The sequence below is a fragment of the Natator depressus genome, chromosome 14 (assembly GCF_965152275.1).
Source record: "Natator depressus isolate rNatDep1 chromosome 14, rNatDep2.hap1, whole genome shotgun sequence".
NCBI lineage: Eukaryota > Metazoa > Chordata > Testudines > Cheloniidae > Natator > Natator depressus.
Genome location: NC_134247.1, coordinates 47,706,338 through 47,725,876, shown reverse-complemented (window position 1 = coordinate 47,725,876; position 19,539 = coordinate 47,706,338). Strand labels below are relative to the sequence as shown.

The 19,539-nt window shown below is 59.3% G+C and overlaps 1 protein-coding gene across 2 annotated transcripts; it reads left to right on the top strand.

Annotated features, from left to right (window-relative positions):
- Positions 1-12,657: 12,657 nt before the first annotated feature.
- Positions 12,658-17,222, top strand: LOC141998009 (class II histocompatibility antigen, M alpha chain). 2 transcript variants are annotated; one of them, XM_074970623.1, is made up of 5 exons: positions 12,658-12,756; positions 13,984-14,244; positions 15,226-15,507; positions 16,205-16,333; positions 16,894-17,222. In XM_074970623.1, exons 1-5 carry the CDS (start codon positions 12,678-12,680, stop codon positions 16,896-16,898), a joined length of 756 nt encoding a protein of 251 aa, XP_074826724.1. In that variant the 5' UTR covers positions 12,658-12,677; the 3' UTR covers positions 16,899-17,222. The 2 variants fall into 2 exon arrangements, with proteins under 2 accessions (XP_074826724.1, XP_074826725.1); XM_074970624.1 differs by lacking the exon at positions 12,658-12,756 and adding an exon at positions 13,220-13,254.
- The last annotated feature ends 2,317 nt before the right edge of the window (positions 17,223-19,539 follow it).

The window sequence follows — 19,539 nt, the reverse complement described above, 5'->3', positions numbered from 1 at the left end:
CCCACCCCAGGCTCTCACTGCCCCCTTCCCCCCAGGGATCCCTCACCCCACCCTGTCTGGCCCCACCCCAGGCTCTCACTGCCCCCTTCCCCCCAGGGATCCCTCACCCCCCCCCGACTGACCCCACCCCAGGCTCTCACTGCCCCCTTCCCCCCAGGGATCCCTCACCCCCCCCGACTGACCCCACCCCAGGCTCTCACTGCCCCCTTCCCCCCAGGGATCCCTCACCCCCACCCGTCTGGCCCCACCCCAGGCTCTCACTGCCCCCTTCCCCCCAGGGATCCCTCACCCCCCCCGACTGACCCCACCCCAGGCTCTCACTGCCCCCTTCCCCCCAGGGATCCCTCACCCCCACCATCTGGCCCCACCCCAGGCTCTCACTGCCCCCTTCCTCCCCAGGGAATCCCTCAGCCCCCCCCGACTGGCCCCACCCCAGGCTCTCACTGCCCCCTTCCCCCTCAGCTCCCCCACCCACCCCGTCTGGCCCCACCCCAAGCTCTCACTGCCCCCTTCCCCCTCAAGGATCCCTCACCCCCCCCCGTCTGGCCCCACCCCAGGCGCTTACTGCCCCCTTCCCCCTCAGGGATCCCTCACCCCACCCTGTCTGGCCCCACCCCAGGCTCTCACTGCCCCCTTCCCCCAGTGACCCGCACCCCAGACCCCCTCCCTCCCCGGTCAAGCCTGGCCCCTTTGCCCCAGGAATCCCCAGCCCCCCAAGTGCCTGTCCTCACCCCCACCGGAGTTTCCCCAATTTATTAAGACATATGCTAATGTTTGCTAATTACCCCTCTAGGCTGTTCGTTACAGCACCTTCCCCCCCCCCCACTATAGAGCCCCCCCATTGTTCGGCCCCACACAATGGTGGCGCCCCCCCACTAGCAGACCACGTGACCCATCGATGGGCGCGAGGCCGCCGCGCCCGACAATCACCGCCATCCTCGACCCCGATTGGCGGAAAATCAGCCCGGGGGCGGGCACACGGTTGATTGACGGCTCCGCACGCCACGTGGCTCTCCCCTCCCCCCAGCCCTTAAAGGCACAGGACGCACTCACCGGAGGGGCTGCCGGGCGGGCGGCAAAGCCCCGGCCCGCGGTGCGGGGGTCCCATCTCCTCGCCCCCGGCGGAGCCCAGCCGCAATCCCCGCGGCGCCCCGCCCGCGCGGGGGCCCAGCACATCCCGGGGCGGAGGGAGCCGCCGCCTACGTCACCGCCGCGCTGATTGGCTGCCGCCGTCACGTGACGCGCCAACTCGCTCTTCCCCCCCCCGGGGGGCCGATGCCCCCGCTCGGTGCCGGGAAGGCCGCTGGGGGGCCGCGCGCCGGCCGGGCCCGAGACGCGGGGCCCGCGGGGGGGGGCCCTGCCCACCAGGCCCCCCCGGGCTCCTGCTTTGGGTTAATGTCAGCATGGCGGCGGCACAGGGAGCCCAGGGCGCATGCGCGGGGAGGGGGCGCATGCGCGTGGGGCTCTCGCTGCAGCGCCGACTCTCCCCCTCCCCCACCCCCTCCAGGGCGGGGCGGGGCCGGCCGCGCGCGGCTGCTCGGCGGGGGAGGGGCGGCGGCCTTGGGAGCGCGCGCCGCTCTGCAGTGCCGGGGCAGCGCGCACGTGACTGCAGCGCGGGGATGCAGCGCCCTGCGGGAAACTGGGTTAACAGCCCAGCGGCGGGTGGGCCGTGCCCGGGAGCGGGGTGCAGGCGGCGTCCTGCAGTGTGCCGTGGGAAACCTGCAGGGAGAGGGGGAGCGGGTCCGGCGGGGAGCGCCGGGGGCCCGGCGTCCTGCAGTGTGCCGTGGGAAACCTGCAGGGAGAGGGGGAGCGGGTCCGGCGGGGAGCGCCGGGGGCCCGGCGTCCTGCAGTGTGCCGTGGGAAACCTGCAGGGAGAGGGGGAGCGGGTCCGGTGGGGAGCGCCTGGCCGGCGGGCTGCAGTATGCCGTGGGAAACCTGCAGGGAGAGGGGGAGCGGGTCCGGTGGGGAGCGCCGGGGGCCCGGCGTCCTGCAGTGTGCCGTGGGAAACCTGCAGGGAGAGGGGGAGCGGGTCCGGTGGGGAGCGCCTGGCCGGCGGGCTGCAGTATGCCGTGGGAAACCTGCAGGGAGAGGGGGAGCGGGTCCGGCGGGGAGCGCCGGGTGCCCGGCGTCCTGCAGTGTGCCGTGGGAAACCTGCAGGGAGAGGGGGAGCGGGTCCGGCGGGGAGCGCCGGGGGCCCGGCGTCCTGCAGTGTGCCGTGGGAAACCTGCAGGGAGAGGGGGAGCGGGTCTGGCGGGGAGCGCCGGGGGCCCGGCGTCCTGCAGTGTGCCGTGGGAAACCTGCAGGGAGAGGGGGAGCGGGTCCGGTGGGGAGCGCCTGGCCGGCGGGCTGCAGTGTGCCGTGGGAAACCTGCAGGGAGAGGGGGAGCGGGTCCGGCGGGGAGCGCCGGGGGCCCGGCGTCCTGCAGTGTGCCGTGGGAAACCTGCAGGGAGAGGGGGAGCGGGTCCGGCGGGGAGCGCCGGGGGCCCGGCGTCCTGCAGTGTGCCGTGGGAAACCTGCAGGGAGAGGGGGAGCGGGTCCGGCGGGGAGCGCCGGGGGCCCGGCGTCCTGCAGTGTGCCGTGGGAAACCTGCAGGGAGAGGGGGAGCGGGTCCGGTGGGGAGCGCCTGGCCGGCGGGCTGCAGTGTGCCGTGGGAAACCTGCAGGGAGAGGGGGAGCGGGTCCGGCGGGGAGCGCCTGGCCGGCGGGCTGCAGTGTGCCGTGGGAAACCTGCAGGGAGAGGGGGAGCGGGTCCGGCGGGGAGCGCCGGGGGCCCGGCGGGCTGCAGGCGGGAGCGGCCGCCGCTGCCCGCAGCGAGACCGAGCCGCGGGCGTGCTGCGCTCTGCGCGAGCGCTTTTGAAAGCGCAGAGCAAGGAAGCGCGTGAGCTCCGCGGCTGAAGAAGTGGGGTCTTTACCCGCGGACGCTTGTGCCCCCATAAATCGGTTCATCTTTAAGGGGCCAGCGGACTCCTCCTTGTTCATGTGCACGCTGGCTGATGGTGCAAAGCAAGATGCTGTGCAGCTGGAAATGCAGCACGTGCAAAGCAAGAAGAAAAATACTGCCTGAAGTAGCAGAAGGCAACCGTGGAAGGAATTTTAAAAGGTCCTAGTCCTGCTACGCTTAAGCGAGTGCCTGATTTTACTCCCACAAGTAGTCAGTGGAATGACTCTAGCGCTTGGAGTGATGCAGGGCCAGGAAGGGTTAAGCATCCTGCAGGATGAGTGACCCAAATTCAACCCTTAGAGACACTTTGGTATTGTGTGTTTCCATATGTATGGTTAGAGGTTAACAGTGTAATCAAACAGTTCCTGTCTACGCTGTATTCTCTTAATTCAGAGACCAAAGGAAATATTAAAATTTAAATGAACTGTAAATATAGTGACAGGTCTCAGAGTAGCAGGCGTGTTAGTCTGTATCTGCAAAAAGAACAGGAGGACTTGTGGCATCTTAGAGACTAACCAATTTATTAGAGCGTAAGCTTTCGTGGGCTACATCGGATGCATAGAATGGATGCATCCGATGAAGTGAGCTGTAGCCCGCGAAAGCTTATGCTCTAATAAATTTCTTAGGCTCTAAGAAAGTCCACAAGTCCTCCTGTTCTTTTTGTAAACATAGTGACATCTGACATCTGCTGGGAGAGGAATACAGCGGTGCACAGACAATCCAGGAAGTTTTTGGAGAGCGTTGGGGACAACTTCCTGGTGCAAGTGCTGGAGGAACCAACTAGGGGCCGTTCTCCTCCTGATCTGCTGCTCACAAACAGGGAAGAATTGGTAGGGGAAGTAGAAGTGGGTGGCAATCTGGGCAGCAGTGACCATGAGATGGTTGAGTTCAGGATCCTGAAAAAAGGAAGCAAGGAGAGCAGCAGCATACGGACCCTGGCCTTCAGAAAAGCAGACTTTGACTCCCTCAGGGAACTGGTGGGCAGGATCCCCGGGGAGGCGAATATGAGGGGGGAAGGAGTCCAGGAGAGCTGGCTGTATTTTAAAGAAGCCTTATTGAGGGTGCAGGAACAAACCATCCCGATATGCAGAAAGAATAGCAAATATGGCAGGCAACCAGCTTGGCTTAGCAGCGAAATCTTTGGTGAGCTTAAACACAAAAAGGAAGCTTACAAGACGTGGAAACTTGGACAGGTGACTAGGGAGGAGTATAAAAATATTGCTCGACCAGGAAGGCCAAAGCACAATTAGAGTTGCAGCTATCAAGGAATATGAAGGGTAACAAGAAAGGTTTCTATGGGTATGTTAGCAACAAGAAGGTGGTCAGGGAAAGTGTGGGACCCTTACTGAATGGAGGAGGCAACCTAGTGACAAATGATGTGGAAAAAGCTGAAGTACTCAATACTTTTTTTGCCTCGGTCTTCACAGACAAGGTGCACTGGGCAGCAGGTAAGCAGCCCTCAGTGGTGAAGAAACAGGTTAAGGACTATTTAGAAAAGCTGGACATGCACAAGTCCATGGGGCCGGATGCGCTGCATCCGAGGGCGCTGAGGGACTTGGCTGATGTGATTGCAGAGCCATTGGCCATTATCTTTGAAAACTTGTGGCAATCGGGGGAGGTCCCGGACGATTGGAAAAAGGCAAATATAGTGCCCATCTTTTAAAAAGGGAAGAAGGAGAACCTGGGGAACTACAGACCAGTCAGCCTCACCTCAGTCCCTGAAAAGATCGTGGAGCAGGTCCTCAAGGAATCCATTTTGAAGCACTTGGAGGAGAGGAAGGTGATCAGGAACAGTCAGCATGGATTCACCAAGGGCAAGTCATGCCTGACCAACCTGATTGCCTTCTATGATGAGATAACTGGCTCTGTGGCTATGGGGAAAGCGGTGGATGTGATATATCTTGACTTTAGCAAAGCTTTTGGTACGGTCTCCCACAGTATTCTTGCCAGCAAGATAAAGAAGTATGGGCTGGATGAATGGACTCCAAGGTGGATAGAAAGCTGACTAGATCGTTGGGCCCAATGGATAGTGATCAACGGCTCGATGTCTAGTTGGCAGCCGGTATCAAGCGGAGTGCCCCAAGGTCGGTCCTGGGGCCGGTTTTGTTCAACATCTTCATTAATGATCTGGAGGATGGTGTGGATTGCACCCTCAGCAAGTTCACGGATGACACGAAACTGTGGGGAGAGGTAGATATGCTGGAGGGAAGGGATAGGGTCCAGAGTGACCTAGTCAAATTGGAGGTTTGGGCCAAAAGAAATCTGATGAGGTTCATCAAGGACAAGTGCAGAGTCCTGCACTTAGGAAGGAAGAACCCCATGCACCGCTACAGGCTGGGGACTGACGGGCTAAGTGGCAGTTCTGCAGAAAAGGACTTGGGGATTACAGGTCTACTTCAAAGTCTCCATGATTGCCTGTTTTTCACCTAAGGACTCCAAGCTGTCAAGAAAAGGCCTGGAACTGTATAAAAAATCCCTTGGGTCCTGATCCTTTTTATTTCAGATCTGCTTGATGCTTCATGCAGGGGAAGCTTAAATCGTAAGACTGAGATCTCCAGTCCTAATCTGGATCACCCTGAGTATGAACATTGGACTATAACATATGGACTGATTCTGAAAGAACTCTTTGCAACTACAAAGCTCACCATCTTTACCATGAATCTGAGCTCAGAACTGTACTCATGTCAGTATGTATACTGATCTTTTAACCAATATTCTCTTTTCTTTTTAAATACATTTTAGTTTAGTTAATAAGAATTGGCTATAGCGTGTATTTGGGTAAGATCTGGAATATTCATTAACCTGGGAGGTAATGTGTCCAATCCTTTGGGATTGGTAGAACTTTCTTATATGATTAATACGATTTTCAGTAATCCTCATCATATTTGACTTGGCTGGCTGGGTGGGAGCCCACGGCTGGATTCCTTCAAGGGAACTGTGTTGTGCTGGCTTGGTGAATCTAAGTATTGGACTATCCACCAGCTTCGGGGATTGTCTGCCCCATTCTTTGCAGTTTGCCCTAATTGAGTAACTCCAGTGTGGCCCCCTGGGAGCCTGGTCACACGTGTACATCACAGTATAGGGGTTTAGATACAGGAACTCCAGCTTGTGAGAGCAGAGCACGGGGAGCAAGGCTACTACAGACTGCATAGGTTCCGGGCCTGTGCAGTGTGAGCTCTACAGTGCAGCACAGAATACAATCACGCACTGTGAAATAATGCAGTACAGCTTGATGTCAAGTGAAATAAAACCATACGATAGTCACTAATACAGTGCACTATAAAAATGGAAAAATATACCCAGGAAATCATTCTAGGCAATACAAGAGGAAAGGCAACGCAATGCACAACAGCATATTACAGCATAAAATAGGGTAGCACTCTGTGAAATATTATCGTCAATTATGCAAAGTAAAAGAGTGGTGGGCAATGCAATATGAAATCACATATTGCAAAATACATGCAGGTCCATATCCGAGAAGACAGACCAGTGCTGTAAAGTGCTGAACGCTCACGCTATACTGCCTTTAGGGCATGAGAGGATCAAGCCTGAAATTGGGCAGAAAGGAATTTAAAAGCAAATAGATATTGGGAGCTAGCTGCTGCCGAAATGGACTTCAGGCCCTGGGGCAGTTTGCAAGATTTTAGTCTTAGTGCCGTCTTCTGCAGAGTTTAAGATTTGGTTTAAAAAAATAGATTTCTATTTAATTTTTCAGCAAAGATGGAGTGAACCCTGTCACTTCTTACCCCGTCAGTCAGACAGTGTTGCAGGAAATAAATAACAGCTTCAGCAAAACCCCACTCAGCTCAATGACCTGTTAATTCAGCCCAGCTGTGAATCCTTCCAGGGTTCAGATCTGGGCTCTGCAAACCATTCACCCAGTTAAGGTTACAGTTGAAATTAAAGGTACGAAAGTTTCCATTGAAGTTCGTAAATTGCAATTTAACTCAATGGCGTGAACTAGTTTGGAAAGGCTAGTCTAGAGACAGATCCCAACCCTTTGAACAATGACTCCAGGGACAGGACACGAAGGTTGTGATTTGCATGCAATTAACTCAGGAGGAATGATCGTAAAAAGTGACATTAACTCCTCTGCAAGGGTCAGGGATAAATAGTTCCAGCATTTCCTCAACCCCCCTGGTCACATCCTGGGGTGCAATCGAGATCAGTGCGGGGCAAGCGGTGACACCCCTGCATCCAAAGATCAGTGAGGCTGGGACCGGAAGGGACCATTGTGATCATCCAGGCTAGTAGAGCACAGGCCACAGGGCTACCTTGAATTAACCCCGGTTTGAGCTAGAATAGCTTTGAGAAAAACAACCAAGCTTGATTTTAAAATTGCCCCTGACAGAGAACCCATTGTGAGCCAGAGCCTCAGAAATAATGAGATTGCATGATTTTTAAGCCAATCTAAAGAAAGTAATAAAGGCTGGGTTCTTTTTACTTGCCTCCTATTATTGTTTGGTTTTTTGAGTCATTTGGGATCATTGCTTCACGATTTTCTCCCCAACCATTAGAGTTAACAACTTGCTTTTTAAAGAGGAGCGCCGAGGTTCTTACCCAGTCTCACGACCCCGGGAGCTGAGACGTCACTCACCTGCCCGAGAGAGCTGGCCACACAGCCTCTGTTCCAAGAGACAAGCTGCAAATGTTTGTATCCCAGCTAAAGTTTGATTAATAGATATTAAGGCCAAAAGGGTCCCCTGTAGTCTGACCTCCTCTACATCACAGGCAGAGAATCTCAGCCACTCATTCCAGCATCAAGCCCACAGCCCTCGCTTAGCTCCATCTTGTCCTTTAGAAATAGGGTGACCAGATGTCCTGATTATATAGGGACAGTCCCAATATTCGGGGATTTTTCTTATACAGGCACCTGTACAGGCACCCACACTCTGTCCTGATTTTTCATACTTGCTATCTGGGCACCCTATTTAGAAAGAGCTGCAATCTTGATGTAAAGACTCCAGGTGATGGAGAACCACCAGAGCCCAGGTTAGTTACCCTCACTGTTTAAAGAATTGCCCCTCACTTCTACTCTGAACGTATCTAGCTTCAGCTCCCTTGGATTTCATTGTGCCATGCTCACTGGGTGCCCTGACTAGCATTTGTAAACGCAGGTTAATTGACAGGCAATTAACTTGAGTTAATAAAACCTCCAGTGCAGACCTGCCCAATGGAAGGTGAATTCTGTAACCTATTCTGTTGAAAGCCTTGGGAGTCTCTCAGAGCCCGGAAGAGTCAATCAAAACAGGCCCTTCTACTAAGATAAATAGAGGCACTGTAACTCCATTGATGAGGCATAAAGGTCATGGCTTTAAATGAATACACTCAGGAGAAGGATCCCAGAGTGGCTCCTGGAGGAAATACTGCTAATGGGACTAGTTGGGCAGTGAAGGGTATGTTCTGTGTATGTTCCCACTCAGATCTGAGCTGTAGTCTTAATTGCTAAAGACTTAATTATTGTGCTAGCCTTTTAAAGGGGAGTGAATGCAGCGTTGCCAACTCTCCCCATTTCATTGCAAGTCTCATGATATGTGGTGGTTTTCTTAAAGCCCCAGCTCCCAGAGTCATGGTATTATGTAAAAAGAAAAGGAGTACTTGTGGCACCTTAGAGACTAACCGATGAAGTGAGCTGTAGCTCAGGAAAGCTCATGCTCAAATAAATTGGTTAGTCTCTAAGGTGCCACAAGTCCTCCTGTTCTTTTTGCGAATACAGACTAACACGGCTGTTACTCTGAAACCTGGTATTATGTAAGAATCTCAGCTTTCATTTAAAAAAAACCAAGCTTCTAGCTCCCTTAGCTGTGGAGAAAAGCTTGAAAACACAAATCTAGAAGGCAAATAAAAGATCTCAAAATTGTTATTTTGAAAATTTCATAATTTTTAAACCAAACTTATGGGGGTTTTTTGCTGGGGGGAGGCACTGATTCATGACTTTTTGAATCCTTGTGCTTGGTGATGATGTGAATTTCATTTTCCATAATAAGGCTGGGATTAAGTATTCATTGACTCGTAGGCCTGAGGGACCCACTGGGATCATTCTAGTCTGACCTCATGTATACACAGGCGATAGGACTGCCCTGAATTCAATCCTGATTGAATTAGAGCCGGGGCAGGCAAATTTTTTGGCCCAAGGGCCACATCTGGGAATAGAAATTGTATGGCAGGCCATGAATTCTCACAAAATTGGGGTTGGGGTGCAGGAGGGGGTGAGGGCTCTGGTTGGGGGTGCAGACTCTGGGGTGGGGCTGGGGATGAGGGGTTTGGGGTACAGGAGGGTGCTCTGGGCTGGGATCGAGTGGTTTGGAGGGTGGAAGGGGGATCAGGGCTGGGGCAGGGGGTTGGGCCACAGGGAGTGCGGGCTCCAGATGGTGCTTACCTCAAGTGGCTCCTGGAAGGCATGACCCCCTTCGGCTCCTATGTGGAGACACAGCCAGGCGTCTCTGCACGCTACCGCATCCGCAGGCACCACCCCTGCATCTCCCATTGGCCATGGTTCCCGGCCAATGGGTGCTGCGGGGGTGGCATTGGGGTGGGTGTAGCAGGCAGAGCAGAGCCCCCTGGCTGCCCCTATGCGTAGGAGCTGGAGAGGTGCCATGCCGCTGCTTCCAGGAGCTTTGTGGAGCGGCCCCCGACCCTGCTCCCTGGTTGGAGTGCAGGAGTGGGGCAAGCCCCAGACCCCACTGCCCAGCGGAGCTCGAGGGCCGGATTAAAACAGCTGGCGGGCCGGATCTGGCCCAGGGGACGTAGTTTGCAAACCCCTGAATTAGAGCAAATCTTATAGAAAAACACTGCCAGTGACAGCAAATAGATCTAAGCGTTGCTAGTGATGTCACCATTTGATTTAAATCAGTCGGCCCTGATAGAAATCATGTTCCCAGAGCACCTACTGGCTCTAACTGAAATCACGGAACTGTATATAATTAATTAATCCAAATGTTAATATTTATAAATAAACAATACACGAATATGAGCACAGTAGAAATAAATACACAGGAAGGGTGGTGTCTGTGCGCCCCTATCCTAGGCAATGCATATAGACATCCTGATCCGTAGAAATAAAACATTTCCAGTGACTGTTTTACAGCACCCCAGTCCATGCTCGGCACAGCACATGCTTTCCTGAATCGGGGCCCGTGCTCGGGGGCGTACATTAAGGCAAAGCACTTACATACTTCACTTGAAGCATGTGCTTAAATCCCGTTCACTCCGAAGGGATTTAAGTTAGCCCCATAAGGCTGAATGCGTGAGCAAATGCTTTGCTGAGTCTGGGCGCAGATAAGTGCAGTCCCTGCCCTGGGTCGCTTGCATCCAGCGGAGCTGGTACAGATGCAGGGGCTGGATAGCAAAGCAGAATTAGCATTGTATTATTATCATTTCGCTAATGTTTCTAGCTACGGAACCGCGGAATTCCTGCGCTGGATCCGTTCAGTGGGCTCATCTACCCCAGCATCCTGTCTCTGAGAGCGGCCAGCACCAGCTGCTCCAGAGACAGGGGCAAAAGCCCTACAAGGATGGGCTCATCTGCCCTCAGGGGATGAGTCCCCATTCCCCAGCCATATCAGATTAGGGTCTGAGAGTTTACATCCCCAGTCAATTGATGTTTGATCCTATCTAGTGTCACTCTGGATTGTCTCACTGTCCATAGAAATCTCCCACCCTTTGGGGGATCCCACTGAGCTCTTGGCCCCAATGAGGTCTTGTGGTAATGAGTTCCACAGTCTAACTATAGGAGAGACAGTGTTCCCTAGTGGCTAGAGCACTGGACTAGGACTCAGGAAACGTGGCTTCTATACTTGGCTCTGCTGGGTGACGTTAGCCAGTCATAGCCCCTCTCTGTGCCTCAGTTTCCCCCCTATATGCGGGGAATAATCATCCTGACTCCTTTGTACAATGTGTTGAGAGCTTCTGATGAGAAGAGCATGCCACTATTGTTTTCAAGTCCCCTCTTATTCGCCTCCTATTGTTAATTATTCTCTCTCTTGCTGGGGTGCCGGCAGGCTGCAGTCCTGGCTCAGGGCTGTGCAGAGAGACAGGCCATTCCGCAATCTGAGACAGACAGACGGGGGAGCACAAGGACACAGTGAGGCTCTGCATTGGGGGCACCCCACTGGCCAGGCGCCCACTGGCCCAGCCGCGACACAGGTCTAACGACCTCCTATAGCTGGAAGTTGAAGCTGGACAAATTCTGACGGGAAATAAGGTGCGACTTTGTACCCCAGTGGAACTAACGACTGGGACAAGATGCCCAGGGCAGCGGTGGGTTCCCCGTTCCTGGCAATGTAGGGCACTGAGATGGGGGGGGTTTGTCCGGGTGTGTCTACATGGCAACACCCCCCCCCCCCCCAGCAGTGAGTCTCAGACCCCGGGTGGGGGCTGCAGACTGGGGCTCATGCTACGGCCCTACAAACAGCCATGTAGCCATTTGGGCTGGGGCTGGAGCTCGGGTTCTGCACCCACCCCAGGTCCAGTGCCTGGGCCCATTCCCCCCGTGGGGTGTACACCCCCTCGAGCTCCCCCATATCCCCCTAGTGGTCAACTCGTTATATGCAGAGTTGCCACTTTAGCCACTTTCCAACTGGCTCTAGTTCCAAATTTTCTCGTTGGAAAACAAGTCCACTGAGTCTGGCTGGAAATTTGAAACCGACCCCTGAACTCTCCCTTTCAAAGCAGGGGGGTGCTGAGAGGCTCGTCCCTGAGAGCCCGCAACGGGTTTGAAAGGAGGAATGGCGACGCGTGGCCTCACATCGCTGCGTTTGTTCTGTCAACGCCGGCAGCCGGCGCCCGGCCCGGTGCGTTCCTTTCGGCCGCGCTGGCCGACCTGGTAATGCCACATTCCGATTCAGAAACAACTAGAAATCGGCAGCCGCCCCGAGGCTGCTGTTTATTGGTGCTTTATCCTGTCTGGAACGTGGGGCCGAGACTTAGCGCCGAGTGGCCTTCCTGGTGAAAACGTACGGTCCACCTTCGCCTCAGGGCCTTGCCCTTCACCCCCCTGGAAATTCGAACACCCTCTCCCCTCTGATTTCAATTCCTGGGGAAAACCCTGACACGGCCGACCACCTCTGCAGACCCTGGCTCTGCGCGGCCCCGGTTTTTGTTTGGCTGTGTGGACATCCCAAAGAGATCAGCTCTGGTTTAGCCCGGGGTGAATCCGGAGCAGGGCTCTGGCCTGTCTAGACAGGAGTGAATCCGGAGCAGGGGCTATCTGGGGTGAATCTGGAACAGGGCTCTGGCCTGTCTATACAGGAGTGAATCCGGAGCAGGGGCTATCTGGGGTGAATCTGGAACAGGGCTCTGGACTGTGCTATACAGGGGTGAATCCAGAGCAGGGCTCCAGCATGTCTAGACAGAAGTGAATCCAGAGCAGGGCTCTGGCCTGTCTAGACAGGAGTGAATCTGGAGCAGTGGCTATCGGGGGTGAATCCGGAGCAGGGCTCTGGCCTGTCTAGAAGGAGTGAATCCGGAGCAGGGCTCTGGCCTGTCTAGACAGGAGTCAGACCAGATGCTCACAATGGTCCCTCCTGGCCTCGGACCTTCCCACGTGTCCCCGTCCCGGCCGCCCATCTGTGCTACCCGGCTCTCCGCGGCGGGCGTCTCCCCGGTAACAGGTGACAAGCGCTGGCGGGGCCCAGCCATTGGCCAGGAGGCGGCGGGGCGCCCGGGGATTGGCCGGCAGCCGGCCGGAGATGCCCCGGGAGCCCGGGCCGGGACGGGAGCAGAGGCACCCGGCGGGGATGGAGGCGCCCGGCTGCTGGGGGCTGCTGCTGGCCCTGGGGCTGCTGCGGGGGGGGGCGGCCACCGCCGCGACAGAGGGTAGGAGCAGCCCGCGGGCGTTACTGGCGGGGGGGGACCAGTGCACGGCCAGTGTGTGTGTTCTGTGCACAAGGGGGGTGGGTGTGCCGCCGTGGGGGTGCATGCACGGGCATTGTGTGAGTGCAGTGCTGTGTGTGTGCACAAGGGGATTGTGTGTGTGTACGTGCAGGGGGACTGTGTCTGAGAACGAGTGTGCACGTGGGGACAGTGTGTGGGATTGTGTGTGTACCGGTCCATGGGTGCATCTCGGGGGAGTGTGTGTTTTTGCGGGGGGGTGAAAGTGTGTCGGGGTTGTGTGTGTGTGTGTGTGGAATTGGGCACGCATGGAGATTGTGTGTAAGTAGGGTGTGTTATACTGTGCGTGCGTGAGAGCAAGCCCTTCCCAGGGGTTAGCCAGGCGCTGCCTGGGTGTGTGTGGGGAGGGTTGTGTGAGTGTGTGTGTGAGGCAGCTATCCCTGCTCTTTCAGTGGGTGTCCGTGTCCAGTGCTGTGTTCATGGGTATTGCTGGGTGTGTGTGGGGTTGCAGGGTGTGTAACCATATAAATGGGAGTGTGGGGTGGCGGTAGATTTTGCGAGTGTGTGTGATTGTGCACACAGGGGAGTGAAAAGTGGGGGGATTGGTTGTGTGTGATTGTGTAGGTGTGCAGTGTGGGGTCAGGGTTGGGGGGCTTGTGGTGTGTTGTGTGCCTATGTGCACATGCAGACTGTATGTGTAGATAGGGTATTTAATGCATGTGTGTGGTTGTGTGTACAGGGTGTGTAGTGTGGGTGTATGGGAAGAGTGTGCTTACACATGGGTTGTAATGTGGATTTGTGTGTGAGGGATAGCAGCATGGTGTGGCGGGGGGCTCTGTGTGTGCCTGGGGACTGTGTGTGTACCGGGGCTGGAGTGTGAGGGGGAGCGTGTGTGTGCAAAGGAATGTGTGTGTGTAGGGACTGTCATGCCCCTGTGGGTGTGTGACTATGTGTGCTTGCATGTACGTGGCAGTCGTGTGTGTGTAGAGGGGGTGTGTGTCTGTGTGCATGAGGAGTGTGGGAACGGGCGTGGGCACAGAAAACGGGGTACGGTGTGCACAATGTGTGTGTGACAGTGTGTGTACAGGGGGGTGATGAGTGTGTCGTGTGGGGGATTGTTTGTGTAGGGTTGTGTATGCACAGCGTGTGTGTGTGTGTGCCCAGCGCGTGCGTGCCCCGTTGCTGACCCCGGTCGGTGTCTCTCTCCCGCAGCGCCCCCGGCCCACGTCCTGTCCTGTGTGCTGTTCTGCCAGCCGGACCGCCCCACGCAGGGCCTGGCCGACACCTTCGACGGGGACCAGCTCTTCTCCTTCGACTTCCCGGGGGCGCGCTGGGAGCCCCGGCTGCCCGACTTCCAGCCCTGGGTGGGCGCCCAGGAGAGCACGGAGCAGATCCGCAACGACTCCCGACTGTGCCAGCACCTCCTCTTGGTACTCACCAACATCACCACGGGCTTCCTGCCCGAGGCCAGAGGTACCCGGCCCTCGGTGCCCGCGTCTGCCCAGCCCCGCGGCCCCTCCCCACGGCACCCCCAGCGATCCCTGACACTGCCCTGCCCCTGCCCGAGGCTAAAGGTACCCGGCCCTCGGTGCCCGCGTCTGCCCAGCCCCGCGGCCCCTCCCCACGGCACCCCCAGCGCCCAGCGATCACTGATACTGCCCTGCCCCTGCCCGAGGCCAAAGGTACCCGGCCCTCAGTGCCCACGTCTGCCCCAGCCCTGCGGCCCCTCCCCACGGCACCCCCAGCGCCCAGCGATCACTGATACTGCCCTGCCCCTGCCCGAGGCCAAAGGTACCCGGCCCTCGGTGCCCTTGTCTGCCCCAGCCCCGCGGCCCCTCCCCACGGCACCCCCAGCGCCCAGCGATCACTGATACTGCCCTGCCCCTGCCCGAGGCTAAAGGTACCCGGCCCTCGGTGCCCGCGTCTGCCCAGCCCCGCGGCCCCTCCCCACGGCACCCCCAGCGCCCAGCGATCACTGATACTGCCCTGCCCCTGCCCGAGGCCAAAGGTACCCGGCCCTCGGTGCCCACGTCTGCCCCAGCCCTGCGGCCCCTCCCCACGGCACCCCCAGCGCCCAGCGATCACTGATACTGCCCTGCCCCTGCCCGAGGCCAAAGGTACCCGGCCCTCGGTGCCCTTGTCTGCCCCAGCCCCGCGGCCCCTCCCCACGGCACCCCCAGCGCCCAGCGATCACTGACACTGCCCTGCCCCTGCCCGAGGACAAAGGTACCCTCCCTGTGGCACCCCAGTGTCTGTGCACCCATGCCCTTCACCCCACAGCACCCCCTGCACAGGTGCCCATGCCCCTTACGGTGGTACCCCCTCCCTGCCCACATCCCCCCAGCAACCTTATCCCCCCTTCCCAGGCCCCCCAGCACCTCTTCCTCCTCCCCACATATCCCCAGTGCTCCATCCCCTGCAGGCCCTCCCTTACCATCTCCCCTCTCTCCGCAGGGACCCCCATGGCCAACGTGTTCACAGCCCGGCCCCTGGAGCTGGGAAAACCCAACACCCTGATCTGCCAGGTGGGCAACCTCTTCCCAGCCTCGGTGACAGTGTCATGGCAGTGGCTGGGGGAGCCGGTGAGCCAGGGCATCAACACCACGCGGTACTACCCCACTGAGGACCTGGGCTTCCTGCTCTTCTCCTACCTGGAGTTCACCCCGCAGGAGGGGGACGTCTACACCTGCACCATCACGCGGCCCAGGGACCGCTTCACCACCGTGGCCTACTGGGGTGAGAGATCCCCCCGATCCGCTCCCTGATCCACCCCCCGCACTCCGATCCTCCCCACTGCACCCCGTTCCTCCCCCCTGCACCCCGTTCCTCCCGCTGCACCTCCCCCCTCCCCCCTGCATCCCTACCCTCCTCCTGCACCCCATTCCTCCCTGCTGCACCCCGTTCCTCCCCCCTGCACCCTGACCCTCCCACTGCACCCCGGCCCTCCCACTGCATCCCAATCCTTTCCCTGCACCCTGATCCTCCCTCTTGCACCCCATTCCTCCCTCCTGCACCTCAGTCCTCCCCCTGACCCCGATCCTCCCCCTGACCCCGATCCTCCCCCTGCACCCTGTTCTTCCCCCCTGCACCTCGATCCTCCCCCATCCTTCTCTCCCTCCCCTGCACGTCTCCCCACCGGCACCATCACGCAGCCCGGGGACCGCTTCTCCACTGTGGCCGACTGGGGTGAGAAATTTCCCCCCTGCACTTGATTCAAGCCCCCGCCCTGAACTCGATCCCCTCCATACCCAATCCCCCTCCACCTGATCCTGCACCTCCCTCACTACCCCCCTGCTGCTGGGATCCTTCCCTGATTTCCCGCCCTTGGCCTGTGTGCCCCACACCTCCCGCCTCCCCCACTTCCGGGAGCCCCCCCAACCTCCCTGGTAGCCCTGGCCTCACCCTGTATCTCTCCCCCCCGCGGTGTCTCTAGTGCCCCAGAACCCCATCCCATCGGAGCTGCTGGAGAATGTACTGTGTGGCCTGGCCATCGCCCTGGGCATCTTCTTCATGGTCACCGGGATCGTCCTCCTCCTCAAATCCCGCAGGCCCAGCCCCACAGGTACACCAGGCGCTGCCCCAGCTGGGGATGGGGGGGAGTCTAGAGGGTTAGAGCAGGGGGATGGGGGCCAGGACTCCTGGGTTCTCTCCCCAGCTCTGGGAGGAGGGTGGGGTCTGGTGGGTTAGAGCGGCAGGGCTGGGGGCCAGGACTCCTGGGTTCTTGCCCCAGCTCTGGGAGGGGAGTGGGGTCTATTGGGGTAGAGCGGGGGGGCTGGGAGACAGGACTCCTGGGTTTTTTCCCAGGTCTGGGAGGGGAGTGGGGTCTCATGGGTTAGAGCAGGGGGGCTGGGAGCCAGGACTCCTGGGTTCTGTCCCTGGCTCTGGGAGGGAGGGAAGGTTAGTGCAGGGGTCTGGGGGCCAGGAGTTCTGGGTTTTATCCTAGCTCTGGCAGGGAAGTGGGGTCCAGTGGATTAGAGCTGGGAGCCAGGACTCCTGGGTTCTATCCCTGGCTCTGAAGGGAAGGGGGACGTCTGTTGAATTACAAAGAGGGAGGCTGGGCACCAGGACTCCTGGGTTCTATCCCTGCCATTGAGTCTCCTTGTTCTGTGTTTTCACCCTCAGAGTGAACACGGAGTGGCTGGAAACGCCTGAAGAATTATGAGGAGACGCCCCGTGTTCCCCGAACCCCTCCCCATTCCAGCCCCCCCAGCCCTTGGGAACTGTGGGAAAGGCAGTTCCTGGACCAGCTGCAGTCAGCACGGTGCTGAGACTGGACACACTCCCTACACACGGGGCACGTCCATGGGAACCTGGTGCCTCTCCTTCGGGGGTACCACGCTCTGCCCCCCCCAGCATTCCAGCAGTGCAACACCCAGGGGCAGACTCCGACCCCCAGCCTGTGCCAGGGGTTGCCCCACTCCGGCGTATCGGTGCCTTATCCAGCCTCCTGCTAATAAAGGTCTATTTCCTGGAGCTGTTTTGCCACTGCCCCTCTGTATCGGGACCTCTCCCCATAGCCTTCGCCCCATGCCACCCCACACCCCCTCTCCTGTCCTGCAGGGACCCCGCTGGGTGGGAGGGGAGCTCACATGCTGCGGCCAGTTCAGCCCTCAGCCTGGCTGCTGGCGAAGGGGCCGGTTACTGCCCATGCTGGGGGCACCTGCCCTGCTAGGATCTGGGCTGAGACCCACCAAATTCGTTACACTGATCAGAACCTGCATCCCATTCCTTGCCGCCTGAGCCAGCCAGTCCGTGCCCTGGGGCTGTATCGGAACCAATGCCCCCTGGAAGGGAAAGGCCCCGGGTCTCATTCCCTGCCCCCCTGAGCCAGCCAGTCCCTGCCCTGGGGCCAAATCGGAACCAACGCCCCCTGGAAGGGAAAGGCCCCGGGTCCCATTCCCTGCCCCCTGAGCCAGCCAGTCCCTGCCCTGGGGCCGAATCAGAACCAACGCCCCCTGGAAGGGAAAGGCCCTGGGTCCCATTCCTCACTCCCGTTCCCGAAGCGGCCAGTTCCCTCTGGATAATCAAAGTCTCTGTCTCGCTCAGAGAGGAAGTGAAAGTGTCTCAAGCTGAGCCGGTTGGTTTCACGTCCCCATGCAGCTGGGAGCTGAGTCCCGGGGGCCAGCTGCCGCCCAGATGCCTGTGAAGTGCCAGGCTCCACTTCCCCGCGCGGGGGCTGGGGAGGGGAGAAGGGCGGGGATACGTGCGGGGGGCATTAGCTTTGCTGGGAACAGAAGGCCGTTGGCCCTGGGCTGAGGGGAAGCGTCTGGTGCACCGTGGAGAAATGGGGCCGTGGTTCTCACCCAGGGGCCCCCTCGGGAGCCTCGAGCAGGTCTCCGGGGGTCCTCCAAGCATGGCCAGCGTTAGACACTCAGGGGCCCGGGGCAGAAAGCCAAGCCCCACTACATGGGGCTGAAGCCCGGGGGCCCCGAGTCCTGCCACCTGGGGCTGCAGCCGAAGCCTGAGCAGCTTAGCTCCATGGGAGGCCTCGTGGGGTGGGGCCCGGGGACCTGCCCGGCTGGCTGCCCCCTAACGCTGGCCCCGGCTGCGTGGGCAGAAACCCAGGTGTGGAGGCACAGGTGGGCGGTGGAGTTTTTATAGCATGGCGGGGCGGGGCGGGGCGTGGGGGGTGGGGCCCCCAGAAAGGAAACGGTTGCGAACCCCTGAAATAGGGGAAGCTGGGCCCAGAATAGGGGAAGCAGCAGGCCGGGAGGTTTCAGACACGCCAGGGCCAGCCCTGCCCACGGGGGAAGTGAAATCCCCAGGCTGGGAGACATGGGGCCCATCCCCTGTTCCGGCGAGAGCAGCCGTCCCGCTGCTCCTCTGCCAGAATCCCCCCCCCCCCAGCTGCCCCCCCTGCCGGGATCCCCCCCAGCTGACAGGATCTCCTCCCCCATCCTCTCCCCCAAGCTGCTCCTCTGCCAGGATCCCATCCCCGCCTCCAGGGCCCCCCTCTGCCAGGATCCCCCCCCAGCTGCCCCCTCTGCCAGGATCCCATCCCCGCCTCCAGGGCCCCCCTCTGCCAGGATCCCCCCCCAACTGCCCCCTCTGCCAGGATCCCATCCCCACCTCCAGGGCCCCCCTCTGCCAGGATCCCCCCCAGCTGCCCCCTCTGCCAGGATCCCATCCCCACCTCCAGGGCCCCCCTCTGCCAGGATCCCCTCCAGCTGCCCCCTCTGCCAGGATCTCCTCCCCCATCCTCTCCCCCAAACTGCCCCCTCTGCCAGGATCCCCCCCCAGCTGCCCCCTTGGCCGGGATCCCCCCCCAGCTGCCCCCTCTGCCAGGATCCCCTCCCCCCAGCTGCCCCCTTGGCCGGGATTCCCACCCCCCGGCATTCGTCCCTTTCCCCTGCAGCCAAGCCCTCCGCCACACGTCTGGCCCCGTGCCCCATGGCTGCTCCGTGCCTCAGTTTCCCCACCTGTAATGGGGGCAGGGGGCTGTCACAGATCCCCTGGTGCCGCGGGAGGTCCGGGGAGATAAACCCACCACGGCCCGAGGGCTGCCCCGAGTCTGAGCCCAGCCCCACGGCGCGGCGGGACATCTCCCCGTCGGGCTCCCGGCCCGGCCGCCTCCACCCAGCGACTGATGATGCCGGCAGCGGAGCCGGCTGCCATTGGCCAGGCTCGGCTGGCGGGGTGGGGGGTCAGGACAGCGGGACCTGCCTGCGCGGTCCGGAGCCAGAGGGACCCCTGCAGAGCCCAGGGATCCCAGAGAGAGATCTGCCCCCCCAGACCCAGGGATCCCAGAGAGAGATCTGCCCCCCCAGA